This window comes from Monodelphis domestica, chromosome 7, assembly GCF_027887165.1.
Source record: "Monodelphis domestica isolate mMonDom1 chromosome 7, mMonDom1.pri, whole genome shotgun sequence".
Taxonomy (NCBI): domain Eukaryota; kingdom Metazoa; phylum Chordata; class Mammalia; order Didelphimorphia; family Didelphidae; genus Monodelphis; species Monodelphis domestica.
The window spans coordinates 145629018-145646324 of NC_077233.1; the positions used below are offsets into that span (position 1 = coordinate 145629018).

General features: G+C 39.8%; 1 protein-coding gene and 1 non-coding gene across 5 annotated transcripts in view; both read right to left on the reverse strand.

Annotated features, from left to right (window-relative positions):
- Positions 1–17307, reverse strand: part of MPG (N-methylpurine DNA glycosylase) — a 61742-nt gene that overhangs the window by 28707 nt on the left and 15728 nt on the right. For all 4 annotated transcript variants that reach the window (XM_007499180.3, XM_056805769.1, XM_056805767.1 and 1 more), the window contains one exon: positions 11618–11842. In XM_007499180.3, the coding sequence (XP_007499242.1) occupies positions 11618–11842 (225 nt within the window). The remainder of the gene's footprint in view (positions 1–11617; positions 11843–17307) is intronic.
- Positions 12951–13054, reverse strand: LOC130455661 (U6 spliceosomal RNA). The gene has a single exon (XR_008913770.1). It is a non-coding gene; the product is annotated as a U6 spliceosomal RNA (small nuclear RNA).

The window sequence follows — 17307 nt, forward strand, 5'->3', positions numbered from 1 at the left end:
ATCCATTATAATATCATTAGCATCAGAAATGTAGTGGGGGGTGAGGGGGGGAGACCAGGCTGCAGGAATACAAAATGCATTCAATGAATTGGGATTATCATTCAGAAAAGCCTGAGAAGTTTCTGGCCACAGAGAGACAGTTCTTTGCTGTCTGAGACCAGCACAATCAAAGTCAGTGAGGGGCCTTTCAGAACCAGCCTGAGAGGCCTTAGAACTGGATGCAAAATCCACTTAGAACCAAACACTGACCATTTGTGAGAAACACAGTGAATCTCACCATAAGCAAGAGGAATCAACAGTTTCCAAGGACTCCCCACAGAAATTCTGCAGCTTTCCCTCAGTAGCGATGGCAATCTAGTCAGAAGAGAACACTCCCCTTGGGTAGAGGGAGAAAATGAAGGCTAAAGAAGAGCCAGGAGTGAGTCAGTCTGCCCAAGGCCTCTGCTGGCTAGTTAGTGGCTGAGCCAGGCTCAAACTCAGGGCAGACTCCAGGGCTCTTCCTACTCTATCTGAGGGTCCAAGGGCAGAGAGCAGGTCTTCATAGACAAATAGGGACTAAGTACCTCTGTGGAGGCACAGTCATTATGACAAAATTAGATCAGTGAACCAAAAAGCATTTATTAAGCGCCTATGAAGCACCAGGTACCATTTGAAAATACATAATGAATGCAACAATGTTAAAAAACAACAACAACAAAATAATCAGAATCGGATGTTGCAAAGTCACAGTGACCAAGACTGGCCCCAAAAAGACATCTTCCCTTCCTTCTTTGCAGAAGGACATGGGCACACGCACACATGCATGCACACACATACTCTCCCTGTCTTTCTCCCTCTGTCTTCTCTCTCTCTCTCCCTTTCTCCTTCCCTCCCTCCTTCTCTCTGTCTTCTCTCTCCTTCCTTCCCTCCCCCCCTTCTCTTCCTCTCTCTCTCTCTCTTACCCCCTCACTCTTGCTCTCTCTCCAGTTAATGCATTCTACCTAACATATTATGCTTAAAATTATGCCAATTGGAAAAAAAAAAGCTTTAAAAGCTTGAGACACCAATTTCAGTTGCTTTGGACTCAAAAGCCCTCAAATTTAGCTCTAGTCCATAAGCACTACATGGTGCTGTCATGGAGGATGATTTCCTTTAGCTCCCTTTATTAGTAAATTGGCCCCAAAATCTATCTTAAGCCTCAACATGAAGGCACCAACCCCTCTTCCTACCTCTCAGAGGTAAGTAGGACAATCTAGAGGTTGCCACATCAGATACTCAGACAGGCTATTCCCTTGAGTAAACCCTGGCCAAAACACCAGGGCTAGGTGAGAAGAATGCCAAAAGGTGAGGAACGGGGCTCATGGTCACAAAGGCAAAAACCAATCAGAGGAGGAAAAAGGGGGATCATTGCAGAAGTTTTCAGAGGAAGAAGCAAAAGTATCAATATTCATATGAAAAAATGCTTTAAATTACTAATAACAAGAGAAAGGTGAATTAAAAGAGCCCTGAGGTACTACCTCACTCTCCTCAGATTGGCTAAGACAGAAAAGGACAATAATAAATTCTAAATGTGGGAAAATAAATATACTAAGGCACTGCCAGAAGAACTGTGAACTGATCCAATCATTCTGGAAAGCAATTTGGAACTACAGTCAAAAGCTATTAAACTGTGTATAAATATAAATAAATGAAAACAAATTGTGTATAACCTCTGACCCAGAACTATTGCTACTAGGTCTACATGTCAAAGAGATCAAAGAAAAAAGGAAAAGGACTGATATGCACTGAAAGAAGATGCCAATACTGACCACTAGCCTCCAGCAACATTAAAATGTAATTGGGAAATATTTAACAAATTAAGTAAAAAGACAATATAGCATTGATAATATTAATATGTGATTTTCTAAATCAATATGCTGCTTGCAGGGATCCTTCTGTAGGGCTTAGTGGCCCTGTTTCTATTTGCATTTGATGCCACTGGAATAGAGAATCAATTAACAAGAAATAAAAGGATCACTTCATATAGTGCTTTAAGGTCTATGAAACACTTCATGAAGCAGCTAGGTGGTACAATGGTTAGAAAACAGGTCTAGAGTTGGAAAGACATCTTCCCAAATTCAAGTCTGGTCTTAGACACTAGCTATATGACCTTGGGCAAGTCACTTAACCCTGCCTCAGTTTCCTCATTTGTCAATGCTGCAGAAGAAAATAGCAAACTACTCTAGTATCTTTGATGTGGGGTCATAAAGAGCCAGACATGAGTGAAATGTCCAAACAACAACAATTTCTCATAATAATCCTGTGTAATAAGTAGTATAATTATTATTATTCCCATTTTACAGATGAGAAAATCAAGTGTCAGGGGAATTCAGAGACTTATGCCAGGCTAGTAAATACCAAAGCCAAAACTAGAAGTTTCTAAGGGGACTTGGAGGTTTTTTGGCTCAGCCCCTTACCCACTGTGGCATACTATCGACCAATATGGTAAATGTGGCCCACTTAGTAAGTGCACTTACTTCCCACAGCTGCTGGGAGAAGAGCATGTGGCAAACTGTAATGCACTAGAGAAATGTGAGCTGTTGTTCTTACTGGGAGGGGAGGTGTATCTGGAAGCATGTGCAGAACCGACTGGAAGGGAGAGCCCCAAGAGGGAGGGGAGGTTGGTCAGGAGGATGCTGCCAGAAGCCTGGTTTAGCAATAATGAGAACAGGAATAAGAAGAGCAGCCATCGGCTCTTCTCACCAAATTCCCATTTCCAGAATTCTGTCTTGAGGAAGCTCCTCCCTCCCCCTCTCTCCATGAGCAGCTTGGCAGGAAAAGCCACCAAATCTGAATGTCTGTGAGGTGCCCATTGCTTTCCGTCTAGGCCTCTTCTCAGTCCTGCGTCTGCCAGAGAGCCCCGCTTGGGTGTGTCCCCGTCCCCCCCTCTCTAAACTCAGCCAGGATCCAACACCAACAACCTCCACTGAAAACAGCAAGAGAGGGTCTTTTAACATAACAAAATTGAAACTACCGGAAGAGAAAGAAAATCCCCTAAAGTGAAATTGCAGGAAGTGTATCTGAGAGCTCCACCATCCCCACAGCTGCCCGGGTCTTCCCCTGGCAGGCTCATTAGGTGATGTGCACGAGGAAAACACAGGCAGCACCTCTTTGTCAAGCTCAACACTAGCGGCTGAGGGTCTGAGTCACAACCTAGAGCATATGCTCATACCATGCTTCAAAGTTTCCAAAGTACCCTCCTCAGGGGGCAGCTGGGTGGCTCAGTGGATGGAGAGCCAGGCCTAGAGAGGGGAGGTCCTGGGTTCAAATATAGCCTCAGATACTTCCTAGCTGGGTGACCCTGGGCAAGTCATTTATCCCCATTGCCTAGCCCTTACCACTCTTCTGCCTTGGAACTGATACACAGTATTGATTCTAAAACAGAAGGTAAGAACTTAAAAAAAAAAAAAAGTACCCTCCTCAAATCAACCTGAGAAGAAGGCTGGGAAAGCATATTATCCCTATTTTACAGATCTCCGGGATAAACATTCCAAAGCTCAAATCATGAACTTCTTTATGATATCCCGTACAGTTGTTTGTCCACATTTTGTCTTAAGACCTGGAATGAGGGAGAACCCACCAGCAGTGTTTCCTTGCACTGAGCCAAAATGATAGCATTAATTCACGCCTCTATTCCTTTAGCCAACATTTATTCAGTGACTACTATTTGCACAGCATTTGATCAAGATAATGACCAAGAGCTTGAACTCAGCTCCTCTGACTCTAAATCCAGACCCTTTCCCATTACATCATGATGATTCCTAGCTAAAAATTATTTTCTGGTCACCATCTGATTCTTTTTCTTTTTAAAAAAACTTTCCTTTCTGTCCTATTGACAACTCTAAGACAGGGTGGCAAAGGCTAGTAGGCAAACAGGGACTAAGTGACTTGCCTAGGGTCACATAGCTTGGAAGTGTCTAAGGCTAGATTTTAATCCAGGTCCTCCAGACTCCAGGCCTGGTGCTCTAGCCACTGGTGCCACCTAGATGCTCCACCAACATAGCTCTTATGAGACTGTCTGGTCCAACGGATTTGTCCTTTATACAGTGCCAGTTTAGGTAAAGACATTGGCCAGATTTCTATCACCACTGCAGTTTCTACTGAAGACCTCTGACCTTTGGCACTTCTCAGAAACACTTAGTACACTTGACTCAACAGCTTTGTTCCCCCCTCCAAATCTACCCACCTCAAATTGGCATGAAAATTCCTATCAGAGGCATACACAAATTCTCTCTCTGTCTCTCTCTCTTTCATTAATGCATTGTCCCCAACATATTACTCTCAAAATCATGCCAACTGGAGGTTTCTAAAAGCTTCAGACACCAATTTCAGTTGCTTTGGACTCAAAATCCCCCAAATTTAGCTCTACTCCAAAAGCACCACATGGTGCTATCACCTTTAGCTCCCTCTGTTGCTACTAAACTGGCTCCAAAATCCATCCTAAGCCTCAACATTAAGGCACCAAGCCCTCTTCCTGCCTCTTGGGAATAGCTGGGACAATCTAGGGGTTGCCATATCAGATATTCAGAAAGGTTATTCCCCAAGGTAACCCCATGTCAAAATATCAGGGCTGGGTGAGAAGAATAAGTGCAAAAGGTGAGGAAGGGGGCTCATGTTCACTAGTTGCAGGAGGGAAATGAGGGATCATTGAAAATAGTCCCTTCTGGACAATATAGTAACTAATCATAGCCAAAGCTGGGAGGGAAAACAGCATAAAGTTAACCAAAAAAGCAGAAGTCATCTTGGGCTCCTCTCATTCCATATCTTGCCATGTATGGGACCTTTTACAAGTTACTCTTTCTGTAAAATGCGGCTATCACCCAATATAGAGGGTCAATCTTCGTTTCCTCAACTGTAAAATGATATCACTAACCACATAAGGTTGTTAAGGTTGAATGCAAGACTGAGATATAACCTAAATAAGAGTTGTTATTACTGTATCCCAGAATATGAAGTCTTTTCTGAGGCTGTATAGCACCCTCTCCTCAGGTCCCCTCTACCCCAGGGTTCCCATCAAGCCTTGCTTCCTGGACATGATCTGTGTTAGGGGACAGAAATGTGTGGCTCTGCTAGAATTCACACCCCCAGTAGCCAGGAAAGGAACCTGGGGAGATTCCTGGGGTGATCTATACCATCCTGGTACTTACTTTGGGGCTATAGTTTCACCCAAATGTTTTTCCTCAAATGTGGAGATTGGACCTGCAGGCAATGGGACCAGCTGAAAGTCCTTCAACAGCTGTTTGCTGACACCATCTCCAAACTCCTCATTTTCCTAGAAAGCTATTCTTCAAAGCTGTTAATTATTTAGGCTTCACAAGACCTAAGGTACCTGTGACTTAATTTGGGTACTTCAAGAACAATTTTGCTCTATGAATGTGTCCCCCCAAAGAGACACCCATCAAGTATCCAAATGGGATCTTTAGACCATCAAACCAGGCCTTAGATTAAAAAAAAGAAAGAAAGACAATCACTGAACTTCAGCCCTTCCACTTTGCCCAGTGTTATCTAGTAAGGTAGTGGTAGAGATGTTACTAAAATCCAGGCAGACATCCTGCATCCTGGGTCCTTGCTTCCAGTCTCTCCTCTCTTCAATTTATCCTAGATCCAACCAACAGAATTTTCTTAATAACCCAGGCTGACTCTACTGCTCAAAACTTCAAAGGTTCCCTGTTTCCTTTAGGATAAAAGATAAACTCTCACCTTGTATTGAAGGTCCTCTCCAATCTGGATCTAACCCACATTTGACTTTACATTACTCTACAAATTTTGTATTCCTGATTAGTGGCCCCATCCTCATCCTGTACTACCTCCATGCTTTTTCCTACTGAAATCCTTCTCTTCTTTCAAAGACCTAGTACAAAAGATCTTCCTAAGGTGCAGGTCTAACCTGTCAGTCCCCCACTCAATAAATACTAATGGCTCCCCATTGCCCCTAGGAACAAATAAGAGATCCTCTATTTAGTGTTTATAGCCCTTAATAACTTAGGTCCTATTTTCCATCTTATTAATAATAGTAACAATAAGGGGTCAGATGGATTGAGAGTCAGGCCTAGAGATGGGAGGTCCTAGGTTCAAATCTGGCCTCAGCCACTTCCTAGCTGTGTGAGCCTGGGCAAGTCACTTAACCCCCATTGCCTAGCCCTTACCACTCTTCTGCCTTGGAGCCAAACCACAGTATTGACTCCAAGACAGAAGGTAAGGGTTTTTAAAAAATAATAGTAACAATAACAATGGGTAGTATTTATATAATACTTTAAGGCTTAGAAATGTAGTGGAGAAAGGGTTGGAGTGCTAAAAGAAACAGGATCTAGGAGAAACAGCTGATGTTTAGAGTTGGCTCAGAGAGAGAAGAGGGGGTTTGAGGATTTTCCCCTTCAGCCTTCATTCCTTAGCTATGGCTGCTCTCCCAGATTTGCTCTTGTCCCTATTGTCCCCTCTCCACTACTATAGACTAAAATGTTTCTTCTTAAGATGTCTCTTCCCCTTGAAACTGCTCACTCACACTTGATTCAACATTTGGGGAAAGGATAACTACTTTAATGTCAATTAACTCAATCAGGGTAATACAAAGAATGCCTGACAGGGAAAAGAATGGGAAAGGAAAGTGGGGAAAAGAGGGTCCCTTTCTCTAGCTAAATCCCTTTTCCTTCCCTCCTCAAGTTTGGGGGGAACTCAGGCTTTGGCAGCCTGAGCCCCCTGACAGATAGTCAGGTTGACTGACCCTGGGTTTGGCCCCTTGGCCACAGTTCAGCCCCAGGGCACCAGGAGTTGAGGTAAAATCTGACAGAGATTCAAAATGCCTTTTTTCAGGTTTCTCTTCAGTAGTCTTTTCAATTGGGAAATGTTGGGGGGAAGGATTTCCAGTCACAAGCAGGAAAAAGGTGGGTAACCCTCAGGAGAAAAATCTTATCCAGCCCTCTCTCTTCAGCTTCTCAAAACTGAGAGACCAACTGATCTTCAGAAGGGAACCTTCTGCTCTTCAATATTCCAGCCGCCTGGGGTCCCTCCCCCATCTAGGTGATCAGATTCACACACTTCACCCTGGCACTTTTCCCCTTGTGGCAGCCTCTGTCACATAAAACACTTTACACATGTTAATTCACTCAATCCTTACAACAACCCTATGAGGTTATTGTTTATTGTTGTTCATTTAGGTCATGTCTGACTCTTTATGGTTCTATTTGGGGTTTTCTTTCTCCAGCTTATTTTACAGATGAGGCAAACAAGGTTAAATGATTTACCCAGGGACACACATCTACTAAAGGTCTGAGACCAGATTAGAATTCAGAAGATGAGTCTTCCTGGCTCCAGTCTACCACTGCAACATCTAGATGCCCACCTTGTGAAGTAGGTGCTATTATTGCCACCATTTTACAGATAAGAAAATTGAGACAGAGATGTTAAGTGACCTTTCCAGGGGCACACAGCTATTCAGTGTGTCTGGAAGGATTAAAACTCAGTCTTCTCGATTCCAAGCCCTACAATCTATCTACTACAGATGTAGATGCCAACATAGTCCTTGCTGTTCCTTACACATGACATTTCCTATCATATCTCCTTTATACTGGCTGTTCCCCACACCTGGAGCTTTCTCCCTTTCTACCATGCACTCTACATTCTATTTTATATCATATTTATTAGTATACAAGTCACATTCCTACCAGCAAAATTAAAACTCATTCATTGTTTTTCACTTTATGTTTACTGCACCAATCACAGTATTTTGTTCAAAGGAGGTGCTTAAGAAGTGTGTGTAATCAATGTTCTAAGACCCCAATCAATATTTATAAATAGGGAGAAGTGTCCACCTTAAAACCAAGAAAGGGGCTGTTCAAACAAAGATACTGGGTCACATTTCATTCTTTGTTAAAGAGAGAGAATGGCAACAGACTTCCTGGTACTATCTGGCAGGAAGAAACTTGTATAGATAAGTGAAAAGAAAACAGAATCATGGAATCTCAAAGTTGAAAGGGCTCTGGGAACCATCTAGTCCAAACCATACCTTATAGGAATATGCTCTACAACATCCCCAACAAGTGGTTATTCATTTGCCAACTGGCTATTACCAACCTCCCAAAACAGCTCATTCCTCATTAGGATAGCTGGAATCATTAGGAAGTTTTTCTTTGCACTCAGCTGAAATGTTCTCTGTACAAATTCTATCCACTGCTCCTTTTTCTGCACTCTGGGACCAAGCAGAACAAGTCCCTTTCAAATATACTAAGGCTCTCACAGCCCCCAAACTTTCTATTCTTATTCCTAGTTCCTTCAATCAGTTCTATTGATTTTCTAAAACTGCATACAATACTCCCAAAGTACTCTGACCATTATAGACAAGGTGAGTGTAATGAGATTATCACCTCCCTCTTCTGGACACTATCCTTTCTTAAGGCAGTCTATGCTTGCATTAGGGTTTTTGGTCCCATGTCACAATAGTACTAAATACTGAAAATACTGAGCCTGTAGCATCACCAACCATTCCTTAAGCAACAGAAAAGGAAAGGAAAAAGAAAAGGGGGAAGGAAAGGAAGGAGAAGAGAAGGGAGGAGAGGAAGAGAAGAGAAACTTTTGTTAAACTCTATTATGTACCAGACACTTAACCAAATATCTCATTTGCTTTTCACAACAACCCTAGGAGGTGGGTGCTATTATTATCATCCCTACTTAACAGTTGAGGAAATTAAGGCAAATAGATGTTAAGTGACTTCCCCAGAATAACACAGTTAATAAGTGTCTTAGACCAGATTTGAATGGAGAGGTCTTTCTGACTCTAGACTCAGTTCTCTATCTACCCAAGGCACTGACCATCTCTATTTTTACAGTCCCTAAATCATGGGAAAGTTTTGAGAGGTATACAGTAATGAGAGCCATAGACCCTCAAATCACCCTTGGAATCTTATATCAGCCCTCTGCAGAGGCTACCTGAGATAGACTCCAATAAGGACAGAACTAATCATGGTGAATTAATTATTCATCATCTTCCAGAGGTATCCCTCAATTTCTTGCTTCCATAGAAACTTTGCTGATACAGTTACTTCTGCCCAAAAGACCCTCCCTCTCCTATTTCCATTTGTTAAAATTCTGCCCTCCTTTAAGGTCCAGCTCTAGTGCCATCTCCTCTATGAATACCACCTTTATCCTGCCCTCTACCCCATTTGGAAATTATCTTTCTTTCCTTTGTTTATACTTTTAAGTTTTTTTATTCCGACAGTTTCAGACCTTCCCTTTGCCACCATCATTCAACAACACCTTTGCCTCTGAAGTTCACACCAATCAATCATACCATCCTGTCCAAATCTGGTTACCATCTCCAGGTCCTTCTTCAATGACCTGGCTCATCATCCTCTCCACCCCAACTCCTGACCTCATTCTTTAATAATGATGACCCTACCACCACCCTGGGCTCTTATTTTATTAACTGGGTCAGTTACCATGACCTCTACCCCTGTACTGAGCCCTCAGACCTTCCAACACACCTTTGACCAAGTGCCACAGAATATCAAACACAAATTCCTCTTTCTGCCCAGAATCTTCTGTCATAAGATCACAGAACCAGAACTAACCTTCCCATTGTTTCTCCCTGATCTCAGTTGGTTCTTTAGAGGAAATTATACTACTAAGTCCACTACAAATCCCTTCTACATAACCTCAAATTGGCTCTCACTATATTACTACAATCCTTTTACTTATGTCTAATTAACTCCCTATCACATTCTCTCTACAAAGGCTGCACCAAGATCTCTTTCTCAACTCTACCCCAACTTCATTCTCTCATGTAGATGGTATTACCTTCTATTTTATTAAATAGATTGAAAATCCTACCCATCAGTCTTTAGTCCTTTCATCTCCCCATTTTCCAAACCTCAAAAACAAAACAAAGCAAAAAAAAAAACGCTTATGTCTTCATCTACTCCCCTGACCCCATCTACTTTGACAATCTCAAAAGAAAAGGCGGCTCTCTCCCTTGCTCCAAACTCAGAAGATAAGGCAATCCTCTACTATTGCTCCAATCTCAGTTGATAAAATGGTCTTTCCCAATTCTTCCAAACTCAGAAAATAAGATGGTCCTCTCCCAGGCAGCTCTTCCTCATTGCTCCAACTCAAAGGATATCAAGGAATCCCTCAACCATAGCTCCAGTCTCAGAGAATAACCTCTACCATGACAATGCCAAACTCTCAATTTATGCTAACCCTTTCCTTTCCTGCCTTGCTCTGGGACCTTGCCCTATTATTCATTATCTTTTTTCTCATCTTCACATTCTTCTTCTCTACTGACTATATATACCCACTATATACAAACAAGTTCAAGTCTCCCCATCTAACCACCTCATTTTACAAATAAGGAAACTGAAACTTAGGAGAGAGGAAATGATTTGCCAAAGATTACATTGCTTGTAAATTTCAGAATCAGGATCCAACATATTCCTATTTCTGCTCATCTATCAACAGGAAAGCTCTACTTGACATCAGTCTGGACTGAGCCAAGTAGACTGTGGTCAAGTCAGGTCAGTTCCTCTCCTTTGGCTTCCATTGCTTCATCAGTAAAACTAAAGGGTTTCAACTAGATAAATTCTATAGTTCTTTTCACCACTAGCATTCTATATATAGTTCAATGGTTTTACATTTTGATTGCTATCAAAGAGTAAAGTCAGAGGAAGGTAAGAGAACAATTTCAATCTCTAGACCCAATTTTTTTGTTTCTAGATGCTGAACATTTGAAAATTTATATAGCTGAATGCCTAGGCACTCTCATCTAATTCACTTGGCCTCCCCATGCTTCAGTTTTTGCATTTACAAAATAAAAAGATTAAATTAAATGGTCTCTGAAATCCTTTCTAACTCTAAATTTATGATACTTTGATCCTTATATCATAGGAATCCCCATCTGTAAGATTTATGTTCTAGCCAAACTAGTCTGTTCAATCCCCAAGTGCATCCTATATTTTCTCACTACTGTGCTTATGTTGCTCCCTCTATCAGAAATACTCAACCTAGGGGCAGCTAGGTGGCTCAATAGTTTGAGAGCTAGCCCTAAAATTGGGAGGTCCTGAGTTCAATCTGGCCTCAGACACTTCCTAACTATGTGACCCTGGGCAAGTCACTTAACCCCCATTGCCTAGCCCTTACTGCTCCTCTACCTTTGAACCAATACACTATATTGATTCTAATACAGAAGGTAAGGGTTTTAAACTTAAAAAAAGAAAAGAAATACTGCCCCCACCCCCATCCCTCTGCTTGCCTACACTTTATCCAATACTACAAGGCTCTGATTTAAGGTCACCTTCATGAAGTCTTCCCTGATTCTCTCAGTTGGAAGTAATCTCTTCTTTGACTGATAAGATAGAAGTCTATACTCCCTTTATGCATATATCATGTTTTACTTTGTTATTCTTATCTGTGTACACATGTATAATCCCCTTTCTAAATTATAAGATCCATGAGAAGTCAGACAATGTCTTTTCCAAACTTGGTATCTCCTTCAGAAACTAGCATGCTGCACATAGTGGAATCTGAATAAGTATTACTGAAAGCAGAATGAACCTTTTAGTTCAACAAATTCTAGGTTTGTCCTAAAGTCAAGGAGCTACAGGTAAATTACCTGTCCAAGAAATGCCCGGGCCAGGGTGATTGCAGGCTGGTCAAAAAACTCACATCCCAACCGGGAACGGCAGCTTTTCTGGCCAGTGAAATAGATACTGTATTCTGGAGCAGGACTCCTGGGCATGGCGAGTGGGTGATCCCCCAAGGAATCCAATTTAGGCTGACTTTGGCTGGCCTTTAACTCTGATAATCTTCGTTTTTTCCTCAGTATTGTTCTAGAAAGCTGGATTGAAAAAGAAAACAAAAACAAATCTCTTTAAACATTGAAAGCTTGTCTCTTCTCACTCTGGGAGGCTTCAGAAAGAGCAGCCTAAATGTCAAATGAACAATCTCCAAAAGATAAACTAGAAAACAAATAAATTAAACCATAATACTCTTCAAGGAAGGGAAATGGCTATTAGAAATCACAAGATTCTTAAACTAGAAAGGATTAGCCCTTGGAATACAGAATGTTAGAACTAGGAAAAACTTCTGAACAAGGAATGTCAGAGGTAGAAGAGATTTCAGAAGATAGTAAATTAAGATTTAACAGAATGTCAGAACCAGAAGGGACTTAGAAGTCAAGCTAGCTTAATTTAAGCCTTTCAATTAAAAAAGGTGGAAATCAAGATCTAGAGAGGTTTAGTGATCTTCCTCAGACACACAACTATTCCATAAACGAAGACTCTAAAATGGGTTCTAGCCCTTCTGCGGACTAAAAAGCCCCATTAAAAAACAAAAACCTACATGGAGCTTTTAACTTTTGTTTCTTGTAAACCACTCTGAAATGGGAGGCCAAAAGGACATGGGTTAATTTGGAAAAAAAGACAAGCTTTCCAAAGAGTTATCATCACTTTGCTTTAAGGGTGGAAAATCAACAAGCATCCATCAATGTTTTCACACTCTTCATACTGATAACTATATAAATGTCCCATTTTAAATAATTGCTCTCATGATCTTTTTTAGTTATATGGACAGAGCCCTGGCTTACATCTTACGAGGAAAAAGCAATTTTAAGGAGTGAAAGAAACAAGTTCAAAGAAATTAAGTTAATCTAAATCTAACCAGCTCCTCCCACAGAGCAGGGATTCCACATTTCTAGTCCTGCCAATAACTGTCACATGATACAAACACAAACTGGAATCCAGTGGCTCTATCAGTAAATGTGTCTGAAGTTATATGAAGAAACACAGGACTTCCTGAGAACTATGAACAAGGGTTAACTGGGAAGCTTGGATGGTTTACAGGGAAGCTGGGTTGATTTCTAAATCTGACCACATCCAATACTATGTCACATGCAAGTGTACTCACATATACTCTTTTCTCTCTGTCTCCTCTTTTCATAAAAAATATAAAATAAAGAATTCTTCATGATTTTGCATTTCACCCTTGCATAGGGACTATGTTAACCTCTGTTTCATTCTAACTTTAGCATATGTGCTGCTGATGCAAGCACTACCAGACACCCTTGCTTTTAGAGAAAAGAACTGAAATAGACATCAGAGATTATGTCCAATCTCATCATTTTTATTTTCATTTATTCATTAAAAAAAAAACCCTTACCTTGTGTCTTAGAATCAATACTATGTATTGGTTCCAAGGCAGAAGAGTGGTAAGAGCTAGGCAGTGGGGTTAATTAAGTGACTTATCCAGGGCCACAAAGCTAGGAAATGTGTAAGGCTAGATTTGAACCCAGGACCTCCTGTCTCTGGGCCTGGCTCTCAATCCACTGAGCCACCCAGCTGCCCTAAAATTCATAATTTCTTAATGCACAATAATATTCCATTACTTTTATGTATCACAATTATTTAGTCATTCTCCAACTGATGGACATCTACTGTTTCCAATTTTTTGCTATCAGAGAAAGTGCTGCTATAAATATTTTATTGTATCTGAGGGCTTTCTTCTTATCTGTGGCTTCTTTGGGGCATAAGTAATGGAATCTTTGGGTCAAAGAGTGTGGACCTAATTGCATAACTCCACCACCACCACCACCACCACCACCAGTGTGCCTATCTGCCCACAATTCCTCCAACATGTACTATTCTCATATGCTATCATCTTTGTCAATTTGCAGACTGTATGGTAAAACCTGAGGGTTGCTTTGATTTACAAATTTCTTATTAGTGATTTGGAGTGTATTTTGTGTGATTTTTCATGTAATTATTAATCATTTGAAATTCTTTATCTGTTCATATCCTTTGACCACTTATCTAATGGAAAATAAGAAATAAACATTTATTAAGTGCCTACAGTGTGCTAATTATCTCATTTGATCCTCTCAATAACGCTAAGAAGTAGATGCTACTATTATTCCCATTTTTAAATTAAAGAAAGTGAGGCATACAGAGGTAAAGGCCTTATCTGGTATTACACAGCTAGCAAGTGTCCGAGGCTGGATTTGAATTCAGGTCTTCCTGGCTTCAAGCCCACTACTCTATTCAGTATATCACTTAGTTATCTCAACTCCTTAATATGGAATGGCTTTTTGATATTCATACACAAATACATGCTTGTGGATATGTATTATATAATACATTTTTATGAGTATCTATAACATATGTGTTCATTGCTTATATATCTTAGATGCCAAATCCTTAACAGAGAAATATGATACGAAGATTTCTTTCCTATTCAACCACTTCCTTTCTTATCCTAGGTATATTAACTTTGTTTGTGTGGAAGTTTTTTGGTTTCATGTAATCTGTTATTTGTTTTATATTTTGTGATTGCTTCTATCCCTTGTCTGGTATACATGACCTACTCATAGCTGTTTGAAGTATATGATCTGTTTCTCTTCTGGTTATTAACAGTATATTGTTTCATATTAAGGTTATATATATATATCTATTTAGAATGTATATGTGTAAGGTGTTGGTTTACAACTAATTATTGCCAGACTGCTTTCTAATTACCTAGTAGTTTTTAATCAAATAGGGGGCTCTTTCCCAAGTCATATATATATATATATTTTTTTTTTTTTTGCTTTATCAGACACTGAGCCTTAGGTATTATAGTATAGCTCACATCTGGCATAGATCCCCTAATCTCTCCCTCCCTTTTTTTCATAATTTCTCTGATACTCAACCTTTTGTTTCTCCAGATGAACTGGGTTTTTTTTTTTGGTAGGTCAATAAGTAATTCTTTGGTAGTACCGTACTGAATAAGTATATTAATTTAGATAGCAATATCATTTTTATTATGTTGGCACAGCTCAACCATGACCAAGCAGCATCTCTCCAATATTTAGGTCTGTCTTTTTTTATAAAGAGTATTTTTATAATTGTAGTCAGCTTTCATTCTTTTGAGTCTTACATTCTGTGGTTACTTAGAATGGAATTCATCTTTCTGTCACTTCCTGTTGAGTTTTGTTGGTAAAATAAAGAAAAAAAGTGTTTCTAGATACCTATTTTTTATATTGCTAATTTTCCAAAGTCATCATTTCAATCATTGTTTTAGGAGATTCTTTAAGGCTTTTTAAATTGTCCATCATATCTGCAAAAAGCAAGAATTGTGTTTCTTCTTTCCTTAGCTTATTCCCTAATTTTTTTTTGTCTTACTACTACTATAGCTAATCTTTCTAAAGTTACAATGGAGATGCCTTCTTGATATTTTAAACTGAATATCCCATAGTTATTTCAAGTTCAACATTTCTAACCAGAGTATTTCCCCAAAAACTTTCTCACTTCCACGCTTCCCTAATATTGTCAGGGTACCACCACCCTTCTAGTCACCCAGGCTCCCAAAGTCATATTCAATTTCTCACAAGCAATCATCCTGCACATCTGATTTGCTATCAAGTCTGGCTGCTTCTGAAACCTTTAGAACACATTTCTCTTATAACATTCCATCCTTCAGATGAGGAAACTGAGACAAACTTTCCTAGTCACACAGCTAGCCACATCTGAACTCAGATCTTCCTGACTCCAAGTCCAGTGCTCCATCTACTATACCACCTAGCTGCCTCTTAAGAGTGTCAGATCCTTGACATTCATCTATATCCCCAGTGCTTTGCACATAATAAGCACTAAACAAATATTTTTTTCATTCATTCATTTATCTGTTTTAATTGAATCAAGCCTCTAAACTTTAAACATACTTTTCGGAGGAAGTCTCAGAAATGTGAATGAGATCAGTCTACAAAATACCAGAAAAACAAAGTGAACTAGAAACACATATTACTTAGACTAAGATATACAAATGAAAAGACAGACCATCAAATGAGTATAACAATATAGATATTTTGGACATACGTAGTAGATGAGCAATAAGCGAAAATGGATGAGGAAGGGGAAAATGGATAGTGCTAAACTTCTCACCCCTGCAAAATCTCTCTTTAAAAGCAACATCCTCAGTGATGTTAAATAACTATAAACCATGAAAAACCTTAATTTCAGCATACATGATAAAAGATAGAAATAGTTAATATTAGAAAAGTTGTGGGGATATAGGCACAATCATATACCATTTGTGTCACAGAGATTGGTCCAACTGTCCTAGAAAACTATTTGGAACCATGCAAGTCATTAAATTATCCATGTCCTTTGACCCAGCAATACCACTACCAAGCATATACCCTAAAGGGATCAAAGATAGAAACAAAAGTCCCATATGCATCAAAACATTAGGAGCGATACATATGGTGGTCACCAAAAAAAGGGGGGATATAATGGGTAACCACTGATTGGGGAATGAATAAACAAACTGCAACATATGAATGTAACAGAATACTACTGAATTGTAAAAAATAATTAATATGATAAATTCAGAGAAATCTATATGAGAGGATACTTACAACCTACTCTTTCAGGGAGATGTGAGGGCCACAAATGTTACAAATTATAGAATTTTTTTTCAGATGTTTTAAATGTATTTATTGGTTGTGGTGATTTTTTCCTCTTTTCTTAAAAATACTATTTGTTATATCAGATGGTCTTCTGGGAGGAAGAAAAGGAGGGATATAGGCAACAGCTATGATAATATAACAAACAGATGACATAAAATCTTTTTTTTTATTGCCATAAATAATAAGGGGCATTCTAGTGTAGAGGAAAGGCCCCTAGCCTAAGAGACATGAGTTCTAGTCCTTCCACTTCTCTGTGCTTCCTAACAACACTGGAATGTAGGCAAAGAAGAAACTGTTAATATAACTCCCTCATTTTACAGATCAGAACAGATGTCCAGAAAAGGGAAATCATTTATCCAAAGACACCTAATTCACTTAAACCTGAGTGCTCTTTACCAATTGCCTCCTTTGGAAAACAGGGGTGGCTATGGGAAAAGTACAAAGTGTTCCATCAGTCAGCATTGTTTTTAAAAACAGCAGGAGGTAGGGGGCCCACCGACCACCACAGAAGAGCAAGAGTTAAATGCTATGGAGTTTTCCATGGCAAAAGCCATTACTTTTCTGAAAGAATAAACTTCACTACAGTCCATCTGGCTGCCACATGTCCTAAAACATCTGACCAGACAATCTTAGTTATTTTGGGACCAAAACTTATTCTTGGAGCTGCGATTAAAAGGGAAGATTAAAGGAGAAGAGAAGGCTGATGAATGTTCAAGGATTGGAAAATACCTACTCTCAAGCCATTTGAGCTACAGGAGTGCTTGCTTTGACAGAAACCAGTATTTTAAACCAAGTGAAAACATAACATTTTAAACATAAAAGACCACAGAAATTCAGAATGAACACTTGATGATGTCCCACAG